At 45.8% G+C, this 26981-nt stretch overlaps 1 protein-coding gene and 1 long non-coding RNA gene across 50 annotated transcripts in view; one reads left to right on the top strand and one right to left on the bottom strand.

The window, feature by feature from the left end:
- Positions 1–26981, top strand: part of Ank3 (ankyrin 3) — a 623484-nt gene that overhangs the window by 452633 nt on the left and 143870 nt on the right. For all 48 annotated transcript variants that reach the window (XM_063279273.1, XM_039098850.2, XM_063279282.1 and 45 more), the window contains 8 exon segments: positions 9341–9439; positions 12475–12672; positions 16157–16255; positions 19260–19358; positions 21145–21243; positions 23449–23646; positions 25489–25587; positions 25928–26026. In XM_063279273.1, the coding sequence (XP_063135343.1) occupies positions 9341–9439; positions 12475–12672; positions 16157–16255; positions 19260–19358; positions 21145–21243; positions 23449–23646; positions 25489–25587; positions 25928–26026 (990 nt within the window).
- On the bottom strand, positions 11302–14347 carry LOC134483901 (uncharacterized). Of its 2 annotated transcripts, none has more exons than XR_010061092.1 (2): positions 14174–14347; positions 11302–12077 (listed from the first exon to the last, which is right to left on the bottom strand). It is a non-coding gene; the product is annotated as an uncharacterized LOC134483901 (long non-coding RNA). The 2 variants fall into 2 exon arrangements; XR_010061091.1 differs by lacking the exon at positions 14174–14347 and adding an exon at positions 12231–12545.

The following is a 26981-nucleotide window of genomic DNA, read 5'->3' as shown; positions in this document are numbered from 1 at the left end:
GCAAGGCCACACATAAACTCTCATCTCGACCCTTGACTTCCTGTGTGACCTTGGGTAGTTACCTCAAATCCCCAGAGCTGTTTTCTGATCTAAAAATAGAAAGACCTCCCCCATGGAGCAGTGGTCCAAATAAAATAAGACACCCCCCCCCCCAGTATAAATCTCCTGTAACAGAGGACATTAAAAATGGCGCTCCTTTTTCTCTTGGGTTAACCCTACAACTGCCTAAGATTTAAAGCAAGGGTCAGTCGAGTTTTGAGTGGGTGGAAATGCCGACATAAAGAATGAGCTTTTCTTTTAAACTCTAATCAGTGCTCACTCATGAATCTTGACTATCACAACTCTTCTTGGGTGAATTATTGTGTGTTACTTTTCTGCTCTCAGACACTTTGATACAATGTTCTACTTGACCCTCACATGTATCCCCCAGAGTTCTCCTGGTTCTGCTTCCTTCTCCACCTCTACAATGGGGCTTGGGATTGCTTAGGAAAAAAGAGAAGAGCCTAGAGAACACAAACCAAAATAAACACGCTACTTCTGGAAATTTCTCTCCCGGCCATGAATACGTGTCCCTCTAGCCTTGGCTTCGAGCAGAATCCAGATACTAAGGGTTCTGGGTAATATTCTCCCGGTGTGACACCCTACTGTCCCCAGCTTCTGGGTCCAAGTCCTGCTCTGTACTCTGCACAAAAGTCAGACTGTAGAAACGTTCTTTTAGCCTTTGTGTACCTAAAGCTTAGCTCTTTGTCTAACAGGAGAATGCATTCTGTTCAGCCAGCAGTGTGCGGCTCCCGCCTTGCTCATTACAGTCACCGAAATGAAATACAAGCCCAGGACCAGCCCGTCTGGGCAATTCTACCCAAGGGAAAACCATTCGTTACGTTAGTGCTTTAAAAAAAAAAATCTAGGGAATTGGAAAGAAAATTGCCAACCCCTTGCAATTCCATTTCCCGCCCATAACGCCGTCATGGTAACTTAGCATCCCACTCGATCCTGTCTAGTCTGCTATATACGTTGTGGTATTGAAGTGGGCTCCCTCACCTCCCCCAAAATTGCCTTTGCCAAGATTCTGCCAGATGGGAGTTAATGTTACATGAGGTTGGAGAACAGCTTTTTTTTTGGTCCAGGACATCTTGCAATTGACACTTTACATACATTACAAGTTTGCAAGAGTTGAAACGAATTCTTATGCCACAGAAACAAACAAACAAAAAAGACCCACCAACATTTGTGTCATTTGGAAAGAGAGGAACACGCAAGTGTTGTGTTGGCAAGCACATTATCCACAAAAGACGTGTATGCTTGCAGTGTCCTGGTTTACAAGAAAGGGAAATCTTATTAGAATGAATTCTGAGCGTTAACAGATTGAGTCATGCTCTCCAATCTAATCTTCACTGACAAACAGCTTCCCCCCGTGAGAATTTTAGGGGATTTGGGGGCGTGTGGGGGTTTTATTTTATTAATCCTTTTTGGTTTTGTTATTATTGTTGTTCTTTTTAAGGATGAGATCGTTCAATAGTGCTTCTGCAATAGATAAAAATGAATCCAAAACAGAAGGGGAAGCAAGACCTGTGAGAGGGCTCAGCGGGTAGAGGAGCTTGCTGCCAAGCAACCTCTGCTTGCTCCCCAGGACCCACATGGTAGGAGGAGAAACCCAGCCCCCGAAGTTGTCCCATGACCTCCACATACATGCCACGACACACACATGCACAAACAAATGAGTACAAAGCGCAAACATTTTTTTTTAAATCATAATCACCGAACTAGAAAACACTTGTGTAAAGAGTAGTTTGAGGTCTGGGGATGTGGCTCAGTTAGGCCTAGCATTTATGAAGCCCTGAGTTAGAGCCCCAGAATCACATAAAAGGGATGGGGGGGACATGATAATCTCAGTACCGAAAGGGGGAGACAGGAGGATTAGAAGTTCGAGGTCATCCCTCAGCCCTCATACCATGATAGAAGCCAGACTGAATTACCTGATACACTGACTCAAAAACAAACTAACGAGAAAACACCCTTGAAAAGACAGTCACTCATTCTGTTCATTAACTTAGTAATGGGGGGGGTATTTGTTTGTTTTGTTGGTTTTTTGTTTTGGTTTTAGTTTTCTGATATAAGGCCTTACTATGTAGTCTAGGATAGCCTCGAACTGCCTTTGTAGTTCAGGTTATCCCCATACTCCCCGTGTTCCCACTTCAGTCTCCCTGGCACAGGCAGAGTGTCCCATCATGCCGTGTTAGATTCAGTTACCCTGTCATTGCTTATCTTACCTTTGAGATTAGGGAAGACTAGATTAATGTTGAAGGAAAAAATATTCGTGATTCTTATTAAAGAATGCGTGGAAAGATGGCTCAGTGGTTAAGAGCACTTGCCGCTCTTCCAGAGAAACCATGTTTGATTTCCAGTACCTATAACCACCTGCAACTACAAGTATTTGGGAATCTAACATTCTCTTGTAGCCTCTGTGGATACCTGCATACATGTACATGTGGGTATACACATGTAACAGTAAAGATATGTCTTTTAAAAGTTGATAAGTCGGGGGACTGGTTCAGCAGTTAAGAGCACCGACTGCTCTTATAGAGGTCCTGAGTTCAATTCCCAGCAACCACATGGTGGCTCACAACCGTCTGTAATGGTCTGAAGGCAGCTACAGTGTACTCACATATATAAAATAAATCTTTATTTTAAAAGTTGATAAGTCAGGCAGATTTCTCTACTACAGAGCCTCACTGTACAAACCCAAGGGAAGAGAGAGCCCAGCTCAACTCTGAATACAAGGAAAGTTAAGGTATGATATGAAGCAGAGCTGGAAAAGTCACTAACAGGGAGCATCCTGGGGTAGAGGGATTATGGCCAGAGCATCATGACAGACAGAATCTTTTTCTGAAGGTAGATTGTGGTGCTAAGATGGTGGTGGGCGGAGTTAAGGGATTGTAGCAGATCAAGGATTGCGGAGTTTCTCTGAGTTGACCTTGCAAGGTTCCCTTCCAGAGGAAGCAGAGGTGAAAGAGCAGAACCCCCACAGCTGGGACACTGATAGGCGACATCTGTAGAAGCAAGTTCAAGTTAGATGTTTCCCTAAAGAGGTGCAGAAAAGAAGACAGAAATATCAGAGGTAGGAAGGTTATGTGGAGTTTTTAGAGAGCCTTCTAAGATACACCACAGTACAGCAGTTCGCAACCTATGGGGTCAAATTTCCTTGGGAGTTGAACGATCCTTTCGCAAGGGTTCTTGTATCAGATATCCCACATTTCAGATATTTACATTATGATTCACAACAGTAACAGAATTACATTTATGAAGTGGCAACAGCAATAATTTTATTGTTGGGGGTGACCACAACGTGAGGAACTGTATTAAAGGGCTGCGGCCTTAGGAAGGCTGAGAAGCACCGCCGTAGTGGATTGATTCTGATCCTGTCACCAGCACTGGGTAAACTGGGCATGGTGGTGCACACCTAGAACCCCAGCACTCAGGAGGTAGAGGCAGGAGAATTTAGAGTTCAGGGTCATCCTGGGGCAGCATAGTGAGTTTGAGGCTAGCCTGGCCTACACGAGATGCTGTCTCAAGGAAATTAAAAAGAGAGTAAGGGAGAAGTGCTGTAGTGCTAAGACAACAAGGATTTGGATGTTGGAAAGAGTGTCTCTCAAAACCTTGAGGCAGGGGCGACCACGGGTGTGCTAACTGGACAAGGGAAGGGAGCAGAGAAAGCCAGGATGAAGCCAAGATAGATGTTAAAAGGTTTGAAATGCCTCCCTGAAGAACTGTTTTAATTTTGTGCATGTAGATGTTGGTATGTGCAGGGGCGTGCTCCTGGGCAGAGGCCAGTGTGGAAACTAATTTTTGGAGAGCCTTATCAAGTGTGGTCCTCTATTATTCTCTGCCATGTTGCCTTGAGATGAGGGTCCCCCCTGAACTTGGAGCTTCTTCCTGCCTGCCCCACATTCCAACACTCCACCATCAGCACCTGCAGCATTGAGGCAGAGGCCATGCATGACTGTGACCAGTTTCTTACCTGGATGCAGAGGATTCGAACTGGGGTCCTCAAGCTTGCTCACCAGCACTCTTTATCAACTAAGCTTCCTCCCCAGTGCCACCCTGAAGAACTTAAAGTTCACAGGGAAGTGAATGGCAGATACTGGGCTCCTTCCTAAACAAAGCTCTGTGCAGGGGGACTGTGCTAGGGAAAGTAAGGCACCATTGAGCAATAAAGCCAGAAAACTTCAAAGTGCATACCATTTCCTGCCTTCCTGCCTGCCTTCCTGCCTGCCTTCCTTCCTGCCTTCTCTCTCTCTCTCTCTCTCTCTCTCTCTCTCTCTCTCTCTCTCTCTCTCTCTCTCTTTCTTTTTGTCCAAAAGATATAAAGTATCTGCCATTTTTCTTGACTGGATCAAGTATGGCTTGTTGAGTGTAGACATCTTAAGTCTTAGCTGGGCAACCTTGGTGTCCTTGTTTGTTAAAATCTGGGCTTCTCTAAGGACTATACATGGACTGACCCTGGGCTCCGACCTCATAGGTAGCAATGAATATCCTAGTAAGAGTACCAGTGGAAGGGGAAGCCCTGGGTCCTGCTAAGACTGAACCCCCAGTGAACTAGATTGTTGGGGGGAGGGCGGCAATGGGGGGAGGATGGGGAGGGGAACACCCATAAAGAAGGGGAGGGGGAGGGATTAGGGGGATGTTTGCCCGGAAACCGGGAAAGGGAATAACACTCGAAATGTATATAAGAAATACTCAAGTTAATAAAAAAAAATAAAATAAAATAAAATAAAAATCTGGGCTTCTCACTCAGGATCTTACCTTAACTTGGTGCTGGTTTCTATTGACCTCCCAATGTCCCTAGAAGCTGAGCCAGCCCCACCTGTACAGCTGGTCCTCATGACAGGATACCCAGCTTCCTTGTGGGGCATCTCTCCTGCGGGGACTGTCCTTGAAAGCTCTCTAATTTGAAAAGTGCCGGGTCACCTTTGCAGCTGATGGACTGAAGCCAACATCAAAAGCATTCGAGGACTCTCCTGTTGGCCTCTCTTTGCAGTGTAGGGGGACTGATGAATCTGACCTTGGGAAACAGCTGACTGCGTCACTAAAGCACTGTGATTGAGGGAGCAGAGGCTGCAAGAGTGCCAGGGCCCTGCTCTCCCTCTGAGGAGAAAGAAATCTTCCTATCTTGAGTCTGCAGGGTCCACTTATTTGCAGTAGACAGCAGATATGTAAGCATTAGGCCATAGCAGAAAGAAGGGTGGATGTTGAAAAATCTGAGCTTGGGGATGGGCCTTCCCTGCCCCTTGGTTGTCTTGAGTAGTTATTATTAATAGCTTTAATCTCCCTGGGCAAACCTCCTTGCAGAGCTGGGAATAAACCTAGAGTCTCATACCTGCTGTGCTCAGCACCTGAGCTGTGCCCACGTCCCCTCTGATCCTGAATTCAGCCTGTACATCCATGGGAGGATAATCTCTTTAAAGTGAAAGAGTTTAACGTTTTTTATTAATTGTTATTTGTGCACATATGCTATACATGTGCAGGTTCATGTCACCGTGAACATATCAGAGGACAATGTTGGGGAGTCAGTTACCTCTTGGCATGGGTTCCAGGGAGGGAACTCAGGTCTCCAGGTCTATGTGACAAGTATCTTTATGCACTGTGCCGTCTCTCTGGCCCTCCCAAGAGTCTTCATTTTAGTGAAGAACATTTTTCCATGTAGGAATGATTGTGGGGATAAAATTGTGTGTGGTGTCTTCAGAAAAAAACATATATATATAGGGATGGCAAAGTCTAAATAGAGATAAATCACACTTGACTATGAAGCAAAAAACTGGCTTCCTGAAGCCTAAAATATGTTCTTTTTTTTTTTCCAGAATAAAAACTTAGTTTTAAAGGTAGACTCACAAAAACAATGTCCACGTGTTGGGGCGTGTGCCTAAAACTATTTAGAGTCAGTACTTGGATTTGATTTTGTTGTGGTGGCCACATATGATACTTGTGGCATGTAGTGTGTTCTGCTGAGGTGGCCACCCATGATCATGGGGTGTGTCACGTGTTCAGCTAAGAGAGCCACATTTGGTGATATGGTGAGCAGTGTGGTGGTGTTGAGGGTAACTTCTCAGGATGAAGGAGAACTGGGGTGCCTCTCTATCTGCAGGGCGTTAGCTTGTAATTTTCTGTACATGATGAGTCTCTGCAATCTGGCATTTTCATCCACCGATGGCAGTCACTGAATGGCAGGGTGTGTGTGTGTGTGTGTGTGTGTGTGTGTGTGTGTGTGTGTGGTGTGATGTAGGGATATGCACAGTGTGCGTGTGGTTTGCGTGTGATGTGTGTGATATGGGGGGAGTATGTATGTGGTATAGACAAGTGTGTGATGTATGTGGTGGTGTGTATATGTGTGTACATGTATGTTTGTGTGTGTATGTGTGTGTGTCTCATCTGTGAAAATGTATGAACATTTCTCAAAGCCATCACACATGTTGTGGCTTCTGTATGGCCTTCATTCCTTAGTTTATCAGTTTCCTACAATAGGAATATCTTGTGTCTGCCAAGGATAACTGATGAACTGTGACTTCTCCATTCTCTCTCCATCTGTCTATCATTTGTCTCTATTTCTCGGTGTCTGCATGTCTGTGTGTGTATGCATTTATATGTGTTTATGTGTTTGTGTGTCTATGTGTATATATGTGTTTGTGTGTATGTGTATATGTGTGTTTGTGGGGGAACTATTGTGTGTACATGTATGAGTGTGTGGTATGTGTGGTGTGTGTGTGGTGTGTGTGTTTGTGTGTGGTGTGTGTGTGCTTTGTGTATCTGTGTGTGTTTGTGAGGGAACTGTTGTGTGTGCATGTATAAGTGTGCGGTGTGTGTGTGGTGTGTGTTTGTGGAGGGATTTTATGTGTGCATGTGTGTGTGGTATATAATGTGTATGTGTGGTGTGTGTGTGTAGTTTCTGTGTGTATGTATGTTTGTATGTGTTTTGTGTGTTTGTGGGGGAGTGCTGTGTGTGCATGTATGTGTGGTGTGTATTTGTGGTATGTGTGTGTAGTATATGGGTATTGTGTGTGCATGTGAGTATGTGGTGTATGGTGTATATTTGTGTGCATGTGGTGTATACGTGTGGTATGTGTGACTTTGTGGTGTGGTGTGTGTGTGTGCTTTGTGTATGTGTTTATGTGTGAGGGGGTGTTGTGTGTGCATGTGGTATGTGTTTGTGTGCATGTGGTATGTATTGTGGTGTGTGTGAGTTTGTGGTATGGTGTGTGTGTGTGTGTGGTATGTATGTGGTGTGTGTGTGTGGTATGTGGGTGTTGTGTGTGCATGTGAGTGTGTGGTGTGGTATGATGTGTGTGTGTGTGTGTGGTGTGATGTGGTGTGTGTGTGGTATGATGTGTGTATGAATTGTCTCAGTGAGCCAGTGTGAGGGCAGAGTCCCTGCTGCTCTGTTTCTCCTTACACATGCTCAGGTGCTTCGTTACTAGGAAACCACCAGGACTTGCTGGTGGGTTTGTTTTGGTTGCTGTTGGTCTGTTTGGTTGTTGTTCGGAGGTTCCATGTTCTGCTTTTATCCATGGCTTCCTCCTGAAAGACGGCGTTGCTCTGATTTAATAAGCAAACACTTGACATCAGCATGACAGGGAGGATAGTTAGACATCCCTGGAGAGTGCTCCAGTTGGCTCGTGCACTGTTCTCTATTGGAATCCAGTTTTAAGGACACGGATGCTCCTTAGAGTTGCGGTCGTTGTCCCACATGGCGGCGCCTGCTTGCTTACACATCACAGTCGCCAACCTCGCCTTACACCTCGGCCTTACTCCTCAGATCTGCCCAGCTAGAAAGTGGATCCAGGATGCTGGGTCAAACGCTGGCACTGGTAGGCTTGACTGTCTCTAGGGTAGGTTTCATCACATGCAGAGATCTTCACACCGGACAGCACAGAGGCCAGCATGTCTGAAAACTCAGGAGGCTGGGGGCACTTGGGCAACTTCGAGTGAGCGACTTTCTGCTCACCCAGCTCCCTGCTGAGTCTCTTTGCTTAATTATCCCTTAGCAGATGGTCCTTGTCTATGAGAACTGAAGGAAGGCCCACTGGGTCCAAGGGTGCAAGGCTCTGGGAGGCGAGGAATGTAAGGGAGAAGGCTGTGGAGAGCTTGTGACTCTAAATAAGTGGAAAATGAATTTTTGTGCCTACCAGAAGAGTTGTCAGAACGAGTCATAGAGCTATTGCTGTTGACGGGACTGACAGACTCGGGGTGCTAAAAGGATAGCTCGGCAGCTAAAGGCGCTTGCTGCCTTTTCAAAGAACAGAAGTTTGGCTCCCGCACACGTGATAGAGGGCTCACAATCTCCTGTAGCTCTGGCTCCAGCAGATATGACAGCCTCTTCTGGCTTCCAAGGGCACCCACATACGCATGGCATACACTCACACAGAAACATACACATAAATAAAAATAAAATAAAACGAAATAATTTTAATTATAAAAATAAAATAAAAAATTTAGAAACTGAAAAAAAAAGAACCAATGAAACATTAGAAAAAAAATTGCTCAAATATTGAGTGTACTTAGATTCCCAGCATTGCCAGAGCTTGTACCGTAGCTGTTACTAGTCAGTCTACTCTGAAAACAAAATTTCTTATCACTAACATCTGTAGAAGCCAAAATTAGACATGGGGTTTATCGTCTGGAGCACGTCTCCTCCTACCAGCAAGTCATGCTTAGTAGCAGACAGGGGACTGACTGTGAGGATACTTAATTCCTTAAAAAGGGTTTTTAACAAATCATTTAATAATCACAAAATTGTTAATAGGTTTCATATTTTGATCGGTCATATTTGAACAGTTAGATTAATCGTCCCAGTCAGATCTATTTCAATATTCAGAGGCTGTGTTCTCAAGAAATCAGGAAAGCTCTCTTAAATTTAAATTTATATATGCTCACACCAGAGGATATGGTGGATTAATCAATACACACGGAAGTAAAACATTGAGGTAATGTATTGAAGAAAAAAGCATTCAGGGCGTATGGTGCAAAGACATTTAAGAGGAGGAAGGGTAACTATATGATTCCCTTCATAATTCCTTTTGAAAGGTTTAGGCCTGAGGAAATAATTCAATTGGCAGAGTACCTGCTGTGCAAATTTGGGGACCTGACTCCAATCCCCAGAACCCACAGAAAGCGCAGGGCTTCATTTACAAAAATATAATTCCAGGTTTTAAAGTATAAAATTCCTTTACGAAATCCACGAGCAAATCTTTGAATTCTGCCTGGCCCACAGCATATACCGTGAGGGGACATAAACAACACACCGCGTTTCCGAAACGTGCTGACTTCCGGTATCGCCTTTGTTCCACAGGACGGTCTGACCCCGCTGCACTGCGGGGCGAGAAGTGGCCACGAGCAGGTGGTAGAGATGTTGCTGGACAGAGCCGCCCCCATCCTTTCGAAAACCAAGGTAAGGTCTTCGGTTCCCGAACATTGTATTATGCTCAGATCTGACTCTTGAGAGGAGAGAGCACAGCCACCAGTGCTGCTAAATGGAACGAGAGATCGCCACTTCTTTAGGGGAACCGTAATCAGCTTCGGACTGAGGGAATGTCTCAGAGGATTAAGGCTTGCTCTGTAGACATGAGGACTGTGCTTCAGGTCGCCAGCACCCACACTGAGGCTGTAAAAAGGAGTGGACACCTATACTCCCAGCACTGGAAAAGCGAAACAGAAGAAGCCCTGTGAGTCTGCTAGCTAAAGGAGACAGAACCAGTAAGAAGAGGGTTCAAGCAAGAGACCCTTTCTCAATAGATAAAGTGGAAGGTGGTCGGGGCAGACTATATCCACCTCCGTCCCGGCATCTGCATGCACACATGCATGTATGCTTGCACACCTAAGTATGCACATACACATGCAAGCATACGCACACGCAAAATAAGGTTAGGGTTATGAAGTCCTTAAGGATGAGGTATTCTATGGCAAAGCCGGGTGTTTGTTTGTTTTTGTTACTTTGGTCTACAGAGCGAGGCTTTCAGTACTCAGCCGGCTACTGCTTTGAAGAAACTAAAATCTCTACTTTCTGGCTTGGTTCTGAGTCTTTTTCTACACCCCCCAGCCCCAGTTTATTTCTTGAGAGTTCATAGACTGGGGCTAGGGGTGCAGTTTAATGGTAGAGCATTTGCCTGTCCACACACTGAACCCTCAGTTTGCGTAAATTTAAAACATTAAAACTCTGCTTATGCATTCCGGCCACTGTGTAAGATTTGAGGGATAAGCCTGCCTGCCTGCCCTTCCCAGCAGTCTAGGGGAACCCCGTGTCAGCTCACAAGACCAAACGTGCACCTGTCTCCCTGCTTCCATGTTTAACAGTGACAAGGGCAACTTGCAACTGGTCATAGCAAGGAGCCTACACACCGTAGGCGTTGGGATCTGGGGTGCATTGAGAGCCTTGTCATTTCAGGCTGTTAAACCTCACTCAGCATGTTCACAGACGGGTGTGTGTGTGCTCAGAATCCCTCAAGGAGCCTGAAGCTCATCCCTGAAGCTAGGCTGGGTAGAACATCTCATCTATCCCAGCAGTGCTATGCCAGGCACATGCTGCCATGCCTGGCATTTTATGAGGGTTCCAAGGGGATCAAACTCCTGAAAGTCGTACGGCAAGCAGTTTGCCAACTCCGCCACATCCCTGGCCTGCCAAACAGACCTTTTTGACTGTCTGCCCTACCTGTGTTCACCAGGTCTTTAAGTCAGCGTCATCTGGGCAGAGTTCATTCCCCCCTCAATGCTCCTTACACCGTTTAGAAAGAACCAAGAACTTGAAGCAGAAACCAGGAATGAACACCACTTGCTTGCTGTCTCAGCGCCATGTATACCTAGCCCACCTGCCCAGGGAATGGCACCACCCACAGTGGGCTACGACTTCCTACATCAGTTGCCAATCAATACAATCCCTTATACACATGCCGGCAGGCTGAGCTGATTTGGGCAGTCCTACAATTAAGAAGTCCTGCCCAGGCGACTCTAGGTATATCAAATTGGTTAAATCTCACCGGGATAGGACCTCTTTCTGCTTACGACACTGCTTCCTACTTAGAGACTCCAGGAAGTCCTGTGTTCTCTGAGATTTGTTTACTTTGCACTTCCTCTAAGACTACAGGAAAACATAAGCAAAGGAGGATTTGGAAAAGGGAGGGAAGACATGTGAGGAGCAGTGTCAGATAGGAAGTGCCCCAGGCCTTGGTGACACCGTTAGTGTCTACTTTGGTTCAGAATATTGGCGGGGAATGCTCTAGGCAGGGCCATTCCAGTTCCCCAACGGCTGACCAAGTATTTAAATTCATTTCAATGTTTATTACACTTTTATCTTCTTTTTTTATCTCCAGAACTTTCTGCTAGGCAGTCTGGGGAAGTGCTATCATACATTTCTTGCCTTTGAGAAGCAGGGATATCTGAAATATGTGGCCATCAGTGGTAACAGAATGGCCGAATGGTTTCACATTGCTTTGCCTAAGAATTTTTCATGCCATGCTACAATGAATGTAGGGGGAATAACTGGTCGTAGAGAAGTCATGTGTTCCTGGGTCCCCTGGGGAACACGTCCCAGGTCTTCAAGCACTATTGATGACTACATTTTTGAAAACAGAATTTGCTGTTATCATAGAGAAAATGGCTTGCCTGCCCCATTTAATGTGTTAAAATATACTGTCAGCAGTTTAGACCTCCCTGTGGTGAATGAGCCTGCTGGGAACCTCCAGGCTCTCCCACTTGGCTTCCACACTGAACGGAAGCTTGAAAGGACTAACATTGGCCTGCTCGGCCTTGATTCACTTCTCCAACCACTGAGGAGTGACTGTCACACTAAACATTTTCCCTTCAGTGCTGGAGACCGAACCTAAGGGCTCCTAGATTCATTTCTTTTCTGAGATCTTGAAATAAATCTTCAATTTCTTCCCATTGCACGTGATTACTATTAAGCCCGGATGATTCGATGGTCAGTAGCTTCCTTTGATTGATCGACACACGGGGGCGCCAGACTTCGAGAAATGAACGAAGGTTTCCCTGCCACTTCCGGTGTTGTATCTGGTGCTCCTTACTTTTCAGGTCATCTGCAAGGGCAAAACCAGCAACAGTCCAGTGGTTACAAGTCGGCTCTCACTTTTTTCCCCTTGTAGCTTTAAATGATAAGTCCTACAGAGAATTTAGTAACTTCTAGCCCCTGGTACAAACCATATAAGTTTCAAACCGGGGAAAGAAATTACCCTTGACAATTTGGTTTATTTCTTTGATGCGAGAAAGGAAAGTTTTGTTTTGTTTTGTTTTAAAGCAGGAGCCGTTCAAAAGGATGGTCGGCGCCTTTTAAAAACATAAGGAATTTCCAAATGAGGAATCGGAGTTTTTAAACACGCTCCTGATTGTTCTGCTATTCGGCTCATTTGAGATTAAAAGGAAAAAATCAAAAAACAAGCAAACAAAAACAATGAGTCCTCTTCTTCTGTGTTCCAGAATGGACTGTCCCCACTGCACATGGCCACACAAGGAGACCATTTAAACTGCGTCCAACTCCTCCTCCAGCACAACGTGCCCGTGGATGACGTCACCAACGACTACCTGACCGCCCTCCACGTGGCGGCCCACTGCGGCCATTACAAAGTTGCCAAGGTTCTTTTGGATAAGAAAGCTAACCCCAATGCCAAAGCTCTGGTGAGTTGTCCTGCCTTCCGGCCCGAGCGCGAGCGTCTCTCCCGGAGCCCTTGGGGCCCTGCATGCGGAGGGATTGCCCACAGAGTGTCCCTTCAATCATGCTACTTTGTTAATCTTTCCAAACGTCCTTGGGAGGAGACAAAGCCTCCTGTGCTGATGAGAATCAAGCTGCCGATGCAAAATAGCTCTTTCTTCAGGGTCCCACTCAGGCTCCTCTTACCCGAGAGGAAGCCTGACATTAAATGGTTATAAAAGGACCCACCTGACCAGCTTCGTTCACCTCGCTGCGGTAGTGTTATGATTCCTCGGGTTAGAAATTTGAGGGGCTTTGTAGTTTTCTTTCTGACATGTAGAATCTTGAAGCAAACTAGACATGACAGCCTAAACCTCTTATCCCAGCCCCTGGAAGGCTGAGACAGGAGGATTATTATGAGTTCAAAACTAGCCTGATCTATAGGAGACTTTGTTTCAGATAAAAATAATAATGTATGTATGTACATACATACATATACATATAAGTATACATACATACATATACATATATATATATGTACACACACACATGTGCACCTCTGGGCATAATAGCAGAAGCTGAAGAGCTCCAAGTTCGAGGCCAGCCAGGTCTAATAACAAGTCCCAGGCTAGCCAGAGTTACACAGTGAGACCCTGTCTTAAAAATACTAATATTTGTCCAAGAACTCGTGAACTGAAAGGATGTTAACCTTCAGTTTTCTTGATAAGAGAATGCTTGCTATTGTTAAAGCAAATAACCCTTAGTGAAGTGTTGACATTTCATTCCGACCAAGCCCGGGTGCTCAGGGAAAGAACGAAAATGCCCACCTACAGGGAAGACGTTAATTTACTAGTAATTTTGAGGTAAAGGTCGAATCCAACCAACCCTTCCTGGCTGGTTTCTGCTTCCCTCGGTCCCTTCGGAACCTCTGTGCCTCTGCCTCAGGGGGACCTGAAATTCAGTGGAGAGGAGGGAGCTCTGCATTGTGAACACAGCCGGCAACGCCTTTGTCTTTGTAACACCAACGGCTTCTACCAAAAAAGTATTTTAGGAGCTGCTGGCCTGCCCAGTGTGTCAGGAGCCTCTGCCTTCTGAGAAGGGAGGAGACGGCTGAATGACCATGACTCACTCTTTTTCCATAGGAGAAAAAAAAAAAAAAAAAAGGACCTAAAGCAGGGTGTGGGACTTAACTTTCATTTTCCTATGACTAAAGTTTTCCCAACAGAGAGACATTGTAGACAGTTACCCTGGGATGGATTCTAGCCAAAAAAAAAAAAAAAAAAAAGTGTTCCCAGAACCCGTTCGGTAGCACCTGCTATAGCTTGACTTTAGCCTGTGTGGTGGACTCCGTGTTTGTACAGTTCCCTACTGACTGCTGTAGGCAGCCCCGTCTCAGCTAGGGAACAGTTCTGTGGGTAATTTGTTTCAAAGCCGAATCTTTGATGAGATTAAGCCTTTGAGCAAACGATCTACATGCAGTTGACTCACCTAAGTTCTGTGTCTTTAGAGTAAGCTCCCGTTCCAACTCTTTTGGTTCGGTTTGGTTTGGTTTTTGGTTTTGCTTTTTGAGATAGGGTTTCTCTGAGAGTCCCGGCTCTCCTGGCATGCACTATGGAGAACTGGCTGGCCTCTAACACAGAGGTCCGCCTGCCTCTGCTGGATGAAGGGCCCACCCCATCACTGCTCTGCTGCTGCCTGCCCTGTGAGTCTTAAAGTTGCAGTGTAAAGGAAACTCTCTAGGGCCTGTAAATACAAGTGTCCTGTCACATGGGACAAGTCCGAGCAGGCCCTGGCAAAGGTTGACTGTGCAAACAAACTTAGCACTCTTTATGCTGGTGGTTTTTTCCCAGCTGTTTTTGAATTTGAACTAAGGCAAAGGGGAACATTAGCTTCTTAATTCAATACATAGAGGAGTGGAAAGTGCTCAGTAAATATACTCTGATCCCTTCCTACCAAGTCTCAGAAGGATCAGTCTAAATGCCTGGGAACCCAGGTACAAGGCAGGACACTAACACCTCTCTGGAAGGCAAGTCCATCCTCTCCGAATTTGGGAGTTCAATGTTCCAACTTTACAAATCCGGACAGTGGGGGTTTATGAGGCTGTGTTTCTTGTACAGAGTTGTCCAGAGGCAGGAAGAGAGTGGGTGTTTTGAATGAAATAAAGGAAATAAAAAGGGAAGGAAGGGATATGACGGCTCCTAGGTGTGGTGCAGGAGAAAGTTTCTTATAGATGTAAGGGAGACATAGAGGCAGACTTGTCTGGGAGAGTCTTGAATGGTCATGACCCGAACCATGTGGGAGAGGGAGGAGGAAAGGGAGAGAAGGGAGCCAAGTACAGCAGCAGCCAGAGGTCAAAGGTGCAAAAGGAGCAAAGGTGGGCACAGAGACAGAGGGGGGTGGATTATACAGGGAAGAGCCTCTGGGGGAAGGGTAGCCCAGCCCAGGAATGTTCAGGATAGAGGAAGGAGTATGTTAGCCATACCTTGAAAAGGGTAGAGACTGAGGAATGCTGGGAGAACCTGGAGGCCAGGTCCACTTTGATATGTTAAATCCTTGGTTTGAAACTTAACACCCGTTTGCATCATAGCAATCAAGATCCTAAGAAGGATCAACTGGCCTGAGTGGGGGAGGGGGGGGTCAGTGGTGGCTCAACCATTTAGAGCCGCAGCCCGTCCCCCAAAGAGGCAAATGACATCAGCTAGGGTAATGGCTCATGTCTGTGGGCCAGACCATCCAAAGTAAAAAGTAGAAGGGCTAGAACACTGGCTGCTGTCTTAGAGGACTCAGGTTCAATTCCCAGCACCCACACGGGAGTTTACAACTGTAACTCCAGTTCCAAGGGATCTGAGTTCCACGGGGCATTGCGCATACCTCATGGGCATCCATAGCATCTATACACGTAAAATAATCACTTAAGGGCTGGAGAGATGGCTCAGTGGTTAAGAGCACCATCTGCTCCTCCAGAGGCCCTGAGTTCAAATCCCAGCAACCACATGGCGGCTCACAGCCCTCTGTAATGGGATCCAATACCCTCTTCTGATGTGTCTGAAGACAGCGACACTGTGCTCACATACATAAAATAAATAAATATTTGAAGTAATAATAATAATTTAAAAAAGAAGAAGAAAACCAGAAGGCACATTTCTGAGTTCTTGGCTTCACATAGTGAGACTCTGAGTCAAAAATCAAGATGAGATTTTCTTAAGATCATTTGGAACAGCGAACTCTAAAATAAAGTAAGAATGTGTATACACATGTTGCCTTTCCCTACAAGGGGCTTACAACCTGGGAACCTTGCTAGGAACCGGTCCAGACCCCTTTTCCTTCCTGGAAAGGAAAGGCATGTGTCTAACTGCTTGTGGTTCTGAAGCTGCTTGGCACCTTACCGTACGAGTCGTCTTTGCCCACGCACAGTGGAAACTGACTCCCGTGGACTGAAGTTAAGTAGATACATGCGTTTGCCCCTTACAGAATGGCTTCACCCCTCTCCATATCGCCTGCAAAAAGAACCGAATCCGAGTAATGGAACTCCTTTTGAAGCACGGTGCATCTATTCAAGCCGTAACCGAGGTAAGAGTACTTGCAAGACTTAGGGGGACAGCTTTGGCAGCCATGGGTTTCCATCTAGGGAAGCAGCTGTGTCAGCTTGGGTTATCGTCCCAAGCCACCTTCTCTACTCTTCCCTGAAGGGACTCTCAAGATTAGGAGGAGCAGATGCAGGTGTGAGTAAGTGGGTTCATTAAATACAGAAATACAGTGCAGAACACACACAGTCGCAGTGCGGGTTCCTGCTGAAAGGTGGCCGGTAGTCAACCTTACATGTGCTGTTTCTCTAGTGGAGGCCAGTTTGTCTCCTGTGGGCATCTCGTTGGCATACTGCCTTCCCTTGAGTAGAGGCTAGCTGTGCTACCGAAGGGTCCACACCTGGCTGCAAGTGACTGGCTGAAAGACTGAGAGACCTGTTCCTGTGGTGAGAGAAAGGACTGTTTTGTGTGGACGTTTGCAGCGAACGGAGTATTGGGAGTGCTTTAGGAGCAGGGAAGAAGCCCTGTGTACTTTTCCTTGGAACCCACCAAGAGAATCTGTCCTTGTGAGTCAGCGCTGGGTCCCCACATAGCAATCAGGCCTGTGCGGCCCACTCCAGAACTGCCCCACCCCACTCCGCCTCTCCACCCTCCCAACTCTAGGAGCTCTCTCTGCGAATTGGAGCATTGGCTCTTCTCCTAGAGCAAGCATGTGCGTCTCTTTCATTTGCCAGGCTGGTGCTGCACATCTGGACCACGGGAAATCTGCCCTTACTGCCTGCCTAACCCTGGGTGCTCTCCAGGGGACAGACACAAGCATATTTCTAGCTATGTTTCTATCCAGTTATTAACCTATGACGCTGTGACCCCAGAACCCACAGACCTAGCCCTCCTGTCCTCACATGCTCACAGTTCAGGAAGTGTCTTATTAAATGCTCGACTCTGGGCACACAAGCTTCCGTACTATTCCTTGTATGTGGCATGCTTGCCTTGCCTGGAAATGCTTCTAAACTCTCAACACACAGCGGTTAGAAATACCTGAGAAAGGACGTTTCCTGAGACTCGTGTCTGCGTGTGAGGTGCCCTGGTGTTTCTTGTATAGGGCAGTGATTTTTATCTCAGAGCAGGGAAACCCTTTACGGGTCAGAATGGACTCTGAGACAAAGGTTGGACCGAAGTTGTCTAAGTGTTCAGGGATGTTTGCCAGAGCTGAGACGCCTCTACCAGACTCCAGCTCCCTGAGGACTTGAGAGGGCATGACACCTCACTCTCCTGTTGCTGGGACAAGATGGCAAGCCCAAGCAAAATGTGCTCTGTCCTCCTTTGCTTGTCTTCATTTTTGGGAGGTCCTCAGGCAGACTTTCTCTTCTTTCAGCATATACTTTACTTTTATGGGTAGAATTTGTCATATGTGTACATGTATGTATGTGTGTGTGTGTGTGTATTCTATGTATACCTATAGTGTACCATTGTATACATATATTTTTCTCATCTATATGAGAACCTTTAGCCTTACCTACACTAGGCAATACTCTACCACTGAACTTCAGAACTAGCCCTGCCATTCAGATAGATGGATGGATAGATAGATAGATAGATAGATAGATAGATAGATAGATAGATAGATAGATATGAATTATAGACCTATCTCAAATTTATATAGAGATTCTCTACACCCTTCTCTCTCTTTAAAGACCAAGGTCAATTTTTTCTCTTCCTGTTATTTGTATCAGGTTCATGTTGCAAAGTAATTAAATTCTGAACATGTAAAACATGGAGTAAAGGGGATGGAGGGATGGGATCTGATGCCCTCTTCTGGTGTGTCTGAAGATAGCGACAGTGTACTCACATGCAGAAATATATAAATCTTAAAACTAAAACACAACACAGTTATATGGGCAGCAAAAGGAAACTGAGCTCCTTCACGTGGTTCTCGAGAGTTTAAATTCTCTTCTTGGCTCCTCTATTTATGCCTGCCGTCCATGATCATATTCAGTATAAAATGACCTTGGACCTCTCAGTCCTGCTTCACACAGACACAGCATTCAGGGAAGGCGCTGTGCTGGCGTCCGTGGGTTCAGAGCGAGCATGCTCTCGTTCTCAGCGAGCATTCAATGCACTTCACTCATTTACAGCGCTTGTAGAGTTAACAAGTTGGATCACTAGAATGCCTCAGACTGCTTTCTTCCTCATTGGAGGGATGGTTTGCGTTGGCTGCTTCATGTATCGTAGGTCCCATTTATTCAGAGTTCATGGGAATTCCAGGTTCAGAATAATAATATTGAACTAGTAGTCAGCATTTTACTCAAATGTGTGTTATTGCTGTGTTCCACGTACAAACACACGCATGGGCACAAGGAAAGTTCCGCGGTAAGGGGAAAACTATTTCCTTCCCAACTTTTTCTTAAATTTCTATCAAAAATATAAAATAAATGTTTCTTTTTTAATAGAGGTGACATTAAGTCTTTCATAATCGTGGGTTTTACTTTAAGGAAGTGACAATTGTGTTGATATAGTCACCTTATAGAATCTGTGATATAACGACATAATCTTGATGGCTTCTCATTGACCCCTGAGCTGGTTAAGATGGATGTATGGATTGTGGGTGAATGGACGGACGGACGGACGGACGGACGGACGGACGGATGGATGGATGGATGGATGGGTGGATGGATAGATGAATAGATGGATGGATAGATAGATTGATAGATGAATGGGTAGATGAATAGATGGATAGATAGGTGGATGGCTGGGTGATGGATGGATGGGTGCGTGGATGGATGGATAGATGGATGGATAGATGTTTGGGTGAGTGGATGGATGGATAGATAGGTGGATGGGTGGATAGATGGATGGATGAATGGATGGATGGATAGGTGGATGGATGGGTGGATGGGTGATGGATAGATAGGTAGATGGATGGATAGATGGTGGATAGACATGTAGGTAGAGATACAAGTAGATGGCTAGAAGCAGGCAGTCAGGCAGATACATAATCAAGCCTCTTGGATCATAACCCAACAACCAACATTTTCTTCCTTCCCCTTTAGTCGGGCCTTACCCCAATCCATGTCGCTGCCTTCATGGGACATGTAAATATCGTGTCACAGCTAATGCATCATGGAGCCTCCCCAAACACCACCAACGTGGTAAGTAGCTTCAACAAAGAAGATCAGATGTGGGTTTTTAAGATGCTGGGAAAAGTGGCTTTTCTGTACTTAATGTATTTACTATAAGTAAGCTGTATTTACTATAAGTTGCTATGTAATTTTATTACTTCAGATACAGAATTTGGCTTTTCAGATATAGATTATAAGGACATCTCTGGTTTCCTTCACTTTGAAAGCAAGGTCCTATCAGTATCCAGTTGGCTAAAAACTGTTCAGACTTAAGGAATGTGTCCGTTAACATTGGAAGAGCATCACTCTTGGGCACCAGAGTAGGAATGAGGTGCTGTGGAGTTCTCTGACAGAATCCATCAAAAGCACTTCCTGGCGAGGGTGCAGCTCACACAGTGTCATCAAATGTGAAGTGCTTTCATGTGACTTCAAAGGTCTCCTCTTTAAGAGTGTTCTACAGTGTTGTAGCAAAACCATGGACATCTCAGTGAGCAGCTCACCAGACAGTATTTCCCCAAGCTGAGTCTCGCCATCGATTCCATGAGGTGATTTAGCATAGTTACCTGAGCAGTAGCTGTGCCATCGGACACTGTTTTACAGTCTTTCAAATTTGACATCGTGTTTTCAGCACAATGGGCCACAAGTATAAGACCTCCGGTTTAACTCACGTGCGATAACGAAGCAAAGACAAGCAGTAGTAATCACAGAGGTGGTGAACCGAGTGGTCCTGCACGTGCACTTGTGTAGGGTTAAAACCAGATGTTATTTTTTCTTCATGAAAAACAGTGTGTAATAAAACACACCACAACCTCAGGGTCTTTCCAGTGAGCACAAGGCGTGTCTCCCGTGAGGCCACCTTCCAGTCCATCCATTCAGATAGAATGCTTGTTGGGAAAAGCTTATATTATAAAAGTCACTCCAGTGAGGATTTTGCTTGTGCGAGCAAATGTATTTGGTTTTTATTATGTTTATATCTCAGTGTATACTCTTGTCATGTTGGCATTTTGTGAATGAATGAATGAATGAATGAATGATAGAAGTTAGAGCCTATTGAGTGAAAGGGTAAGGTGGAGGTGGGAGAAGGCAGTGCCCCTCATGATGGTATCAAGAAATGGGATCCATGGGGCTGGGGATTTAGCTCAGTGGTAGAGCGCTTACCTAGGAAGCACAAGGCCCTGGGTTCGGTCCCCAGCTCCGAAAAAAAGAACCAAAAAAAAAAAAAAAGAAAAAGAAATGGGATCTGATCTATTGAGGTCACTGGGGGAGGGCCACATGGGACTCCAGTGTGGTTTTGGTGCCCCTGGGCAGGTTTATGTTTAATCCCAATTTCATAGTCAATGTCTAAGAACTGGTAAACTGACCCTAGTCAAGATGGCCTGTTCTCTGAAAACAGGACAGTGTGTCATGGGGAGGCTTGCATCTGTCATAGATTATAGCAGCAGCAATCTGCAAGCTCAGGTCAGGTAGGTATGGGCGTCTCCCTTTGCTCTGCTCTGGCTTACCGCCGTATCTCACCGTTCATGCCCTCTCCACACTGGGAGTGTCGATACTGTCTCAACCCTAAGGAAGCCTTGCCATAGATTCCTGAGTTGTGCTTCTCATAGCATCAGTGGCTGGACTCCTCAGGGTTACACCGTGTCCTTGCCAGCCTGGGAAAGTTTTCATGGGTTTATTTGCCTCTATTTCCAGCAAGGAGGTACTCAGGGCACTATTTTTTGTTTGTTTAAAAAAAAATGCTCACTATAACTTCATGCCAACAAAGCATGCCAGTTGTCTTGAGAATTGCCCTTAACTGACTTCACCTTACATTCCCCAGAGAGGAGAAACAGCATTGCATATGGCGGCTCGGTCGGGGCAAGCAGAAGTGGTGCGGTATTTGGTACAAGATGGAGCTCAGGTAGAAGCAAAAGCTAAGGTAAGGGCATGATGTGGGACCTTAAAACTAAAACAGAGGCTGAAGTCTGGGGTTCAGCAAACCTTTAGGTGAACGCCTCCTGCCTCTCAAAAGCAGGGCTTTATTAATCAGACCTTCCAGGGATGAAGGTCTCTACCCAAGAATCGCATACAAACACTCTGCTTCGTAGCCATTCAGCTGTGGTAGCACAGCTACATAGAGTAAGGAACTGCCCTAGGCATGTCGAGAAGCCCTAACAGGTTAGAAACTGGATCTAGGCAGGTCCAGAGTTCATTATACTGAGAAGATTTTAGGGAGAAAGTTTCTAGAACAATCTCGGCCTATAAACATGACTCTGCATTTGGGGCTGACTTATACATCTGTCACCTGGCACAGCCTCAAAGGGAAAAAGGATGCAGTTTTCCTTCCCCTCTAGAAAATACCATACCATAATGCCCCAGATTCAGACGTAGGCTTGGACAGACTGGCTCAACACAGAAGTGCAAACATTTGGGAGGCCGAGCTGCCCCACCCGACTGAATGACTTCTTAACGTGATGACTTTCCCTGCAGTGGTAGCTGTGTGGAGATCCTAAAGTGTATCTGGCAGACCCCTGGTCTAAAAGATCTCAGCTATGCCTCTAACTTGATAAAATGGAATAACCAGAGAGGCAGTATTCCATTACTGTTAATAAGCCCTCATATTCATGAGTGTTGATTATGAACAGAGTATCTAATCGATACTGAAGATGGCACTTACGTTTTGAATTTCACGAAGGGAGGTCTCACCCACTGGCTGAGATCTCCTCCCTGACTGCCTGCAGTAGACTCTTGGGCAGCTGAGTGACCTCCAGCACTTCCTTTTCTAGAGCAGAACTTTTTCAGAGTTGTCATTTGTTATCCCAGGTATAAAGGTATATAAGGCGTACACAACACAAACTCTGCATTTACTAGGATAGGTCATAAATGTATACTTTAAGTCAACTCTGTGACATACACAGAACCTTGGCATTGTAAAAAGTGAAAGCAAATCTATGCTAATGATGGGTGTGTCCATTTATCCTTTCACAAAGGACAGCATCTGGGCGGATACTCCAGGATGTAGAACATCTTCATTCAGTTTCTCAGGGTTCATCTAAACTTTGATTTCATAATTGCCAATGCCGAGCCTGCTGCTTTGCATAAATATGTATATATAAAATGCCAAGGGCTATTTCAGAATTCATTAGGAATCCTGTTTGAATTGAGACAAAATTCATTTAATAAGTATTTGTGAAGTCAGAAACTCAAACATTTATTTTAAAACACTAGCAACTCTGCCCACTTCCCCTCAGTGAGGCTGTAGTTCCTAAGGGTTCCCCAACCTTCCCAGTCAGTGCCACCAGCCATGGAGCGAGCACTCAAACACAGGAGCACTTCACAGCCCACCCACAACACTCCCCCATGCTTCCTACTGATCCTGTAGCCCCTCTGGCCTTGATCTCGACCTACATGCAAAGAAACAGCCACATTCTGGTCTACCCTTCTCTCTGCCTCTCCTATCTGGGGTATTTAAAGAAACTGACACATTTTAGTGGGTATTTCACTTGGAGGAAAGACATGGGACATTTTGGGGTACCTATCTGGTCAGATTAGGAAAGGGTATCCTCCCAGTTGTCTCATGCTCCCTCATGTGCAGGACTCAGGGTGAGCTTCACACCTTCGAGTGAGACTGTAATAAATTATTCCTTTATTGTAGGTCAGTGCAGCCCTGGCTGCCAGGAAGCAGGACCCCTGCATGGCTCCCCTGCCCTCTCTAGCTTTTGACTGTGGGAGAACATGGCACACACAGAGCAATACAGTCACGTTCAGATGGCTTGTAGACGTAAATATAACTCCCAGGCATGAGTTTTATTAAGATTGTTCTCATCCCCTCAATCCCCCAGCCCCACCCCCAAGAAAAGGGTCTAAAGATTACAATGGATGGATGCCCTGTGGCAGCCGATGAAGAGATAAGATTCAGGTAGAACAGCCTTTCATACTCTTATGCAAAGAGTCCAAGGGTCTTTAAGATCTTCTACCCTCACATGTCCAAACCTTGTAGAAGAAGAGAAATGAGGTTCCCTTTAGCATTGAATTAGAACTGCACCCATTTCTGACTTGGGGCAGCTAATGTCCCCTGCATTTCTCATCCAACACCATTGCCTTGCGAGCTCTTGAGCCTTGTGTTTCTCTGCCTTGCCTCTAGGATGACCAGACCCCACTCCACATTTCAGCCCGACTCGGGAAGGCTGACATAGTGCAACAACTGTTACAGCAAGGAGCGTCCCCGAATGCAGCAACAACTTCCGGGTACACCCCCCTTCACCTTTCGGCCAGAGAGGGGCATGAGGATGTAGCTGCCTTCCTTCTGGACCATGGAGCATCTTTATCCATAACAACAAAGGTGTGAAGACTTGGCTCCCAAAGCTCCCCTCCTTAGATCTCCCACAGTGATGACCATGGGTTAAGAGGCTGTGGTTCTAGATCTTCAGGGCAGCCCCAGGCTAATCATGGCCCTAGCCAGCAGAGTCTTGCACAGCAGGGAAGTAGCTATTTGTACTTGAGGAACTTTTTTTGGTCTTAAGTTTCTCAATATGTCACCTTCTAAGGACATCTTAATGACATCTGGAATTAGAGTAACTACTTGAGAGACTTTGAAGTAAGCCTGCCAATTTCCTTTGTGAGAGTTGGTTGATTGACCTATGATTTGATTAATTCCATTTCTGGTGTCTTCAAGTAATATCTTCTCATGGCCAGAATGTGCACACAGAATGCATAATTGGTTGTTTGTCTGTCTGTTTTATCTAATTTTACGAGAATTCTGTGGGTGTAACAAGTGTAAAAGCAAGACAAATTGGCCTATAGCATGTCCTGAGAAGAGACTGTTGGATACTGTAGTTCTCTTTCTGGCTATAGATAAGAAGGACTAGTATATAACTGATTGTTTTAAAATGATTTTACATACTGTCTTAGTTAGGGTTTCCATTGCTGTGAACAGACACCATGACCAAGACAACTCTTGTAAGGACATCAATTCATTGGGGGTGCCTTACAGGTTCAGAGGTTCAGTCTATTATCATCAAGGTGGGAACATGGCAGAATTCAGGCAGGCATAGCAACTGGGGGAGCTAAAAATTCTACATCTTGATCTGAAGGCAGCCGTAGGAAGACTGCCTTCCAGGCAGCTAAGAGGAGGGTCTCAAAGCCTACTCCCACAGTGACACACTTCCTCCAACAAGGCCACACCTCCCAATAGTGCCACTTCCTGGGCCAAGCATATTCAAAACACCACACGTACTTATAGAAAAAACATCCGAATAAACTTCATCTCCCATGATTCCTTGGGCTGTTTGGAGAGTCAAGTTATAAGTTTCTGGATGTCATTTAGAATGTGAGACAGAATAATGGGTGATGGGGATCACCCCTAGCCCTTCTGGATCTTAGCCACCTGCTGGTTCTAGTTGGCAATAGTCTTGTCAGGTGGTATGTGTTGGCCCTGATCCAGTCCCTGATGAAAGCTTAGGACCCTCCCTAATGTTGTGTGTTGACTGACTTGTTGATACCCAGATCCTTGCAGGCTCTGGAATCATGGGAGAACATCCAGGAATTCTAAGCCTCCAAGTCTTGCATGTGTCACTATTCAGTTCACCTCAGGGAGCAAAGGTGAAAGGACTTCTAACTTCTTCTGAAGGCAGGCATGTGCCTGAAGACATTGTGTGCATTTGTAGGGGAGGGGAGCAAAAAGAGAAAGGCATCACCTCTGCTGATGTGAACTCACAGAGGGGTTTCCCAAGTACACCAACACGGGCCTGCAGTGAGACTCATGGAAGCCATTTTTCTCACAGTCTGACACCTCCAAATGGTCCTGGAATTATGTTCAGATCCAGCTAATAGTGTTGTTTGAGGGAGGCATCTGATTAGTATTCAAATAAGTGACCAGCGTGGTTCAGTCAGCAGAGGGGAAAATAGTCTTTCTCTTCAGAGATGCCTAGTCTTTTGACACTGTTTCACAACCCCATGGTCTCCAACTGTGTTAGGCCACAGTCCCAGCTACCGTGAGAACCTATGGCCTCTTAGGCTGCGGGCTGCTGGTAGGTAGAGTCTGCCTATCTCTAAGGACTAGAAAAGTCTTCAGTTGTTATGTGCTACCTTGAACCTTACATGTTAACTCCTCTTCATCATCAGCCCTGAGAAGCCCTGCCCTGGGTAACCTCCCTTCATGATGTTTTTACATTTTCCTCTTCAGAAGGGATTCACGCCTCTGCACGTGGCTGCAAAATATGGGAAGCTTGAAGTGGCAAGTCTCCTGCTGCAGAAGAGTGCGTCTCCTGATGCCGCTGGGAAGGTATGACATCATCGGCCACCTGTAGCAAGCCACTTCCACAATAACAAACCAGCACTTGCTAATACCACCCCCCCCACACACACACACACAGACACCCAGCCCCTCTGATGGTGCCTCCCCCACCCACACACACCCACTCCCTTTGATGGTGCCTAAACCATATTGAAGTCTCACTAGGGTGAAGAATATTCGGGATCGGGTGAATGCTGGCTCACACACAATGGAACCTGACAGTGTATGATACTGTCTGTTGTATCCAATCTAATCCCATTTCCTAAAGCTAAGACTCTCCTACTAAGACACTTTTGACCCTGGTTGTTGTCTCTGCACGTGTTTTCAGAGCGGGCTAACTCCACTGCATGTAGCAGCACATTACGATAATCAGAAAGTGGCCCTTCTGCTTTTGGACCAGGGAGCCTCACCCCACGCAGCTGCAAAGGTATTTGTAACTCAATAAGTAAGGACTGAGTGTGTATCATCCATCTGTCTCTATACAAGCATCCCCTCCTGTTAACCGTGTAGTGTTCTCATGGGTTAGACCCGGCTTATAAAAGTTACAGACAGAACGGCCAGAGAGGTGTATGCCTTCCGGTGTTTAGTCACCTCCAGTACCAGATGCTCAATAAATATGTACTTGTCAGTTGAATTCCTGGGGTCACCAGGGCATCCTGGGGAGGAAACGGAGCTCAAATATGCCACAGCCAGACTGAAAACGTCCACAGAGCCTATACAAAAGCTCTAACTTGTGAGACCCAGGAGATATCTGAGTTTGGTAAAGGGCTTAAGGACCTGAATACAGCTCCCCAGCTCCCATGCAAAAAGTCCGGCATAAAGACATACATCCGCAGAGACAGAAGGATCGGTGGGGAATGCTGGAAGCCCGGCTAGTCGAATCATCAAACTACAGATTCACTGAGAGACTCTGTCTCAAAAGATAAAGGGGAGTAGCATCCGGGGAAGACGCCCAACATCAGCCTCTGGCCTACACACTCATATGCGCATGCGCACAAAACGCATAGTGCACACCTGTGCGCATGCGCGCGCACGCACGCACATACGCACACACGCACACACGCAGAAAATCCCTGATTTATCAAAACTTATAAAAACACACTCGGATTTCATTTTTCTCAGAAAAACGCTGCCTGTACGGGCCTTGTGTTCCACAGAACAGCCTAAAGAGTTTCTCATGTGAGTTTCTTACAGTCAAGGGGACTGTTATGTTATTCTTGTTGTTGGGGAATTTTTGAGCAGGGGACATCTTAAATTTCTGAGAAATAAACACGAAGTATAGGGCATCCAGCTCTCGTGTCGCCCCACTATTCTGACCTGACATGTCACAGCGCATCCTCCTTAAAAACGCCCGGTGGCTGTGTGGGCGGCTGTGACAACAC

This window comes from Rattus norvegicus, chromosome 20, assembly GCF_036323735.1.
Source record: "Rattus norvegicus strain BN/NHsdMcwi chromosome 20, GRCr8, whole genome shotgun sequence".
Classification (NCBI taxonomy): Eukaryota; Metazoa; Chordata; class Mammalia; order Rodentia; family Muridae; genus Rattus; species Rattus norvegicus.
This window is presented reverse-complemented; position numbering and strand designations above follow the sequence as displayed.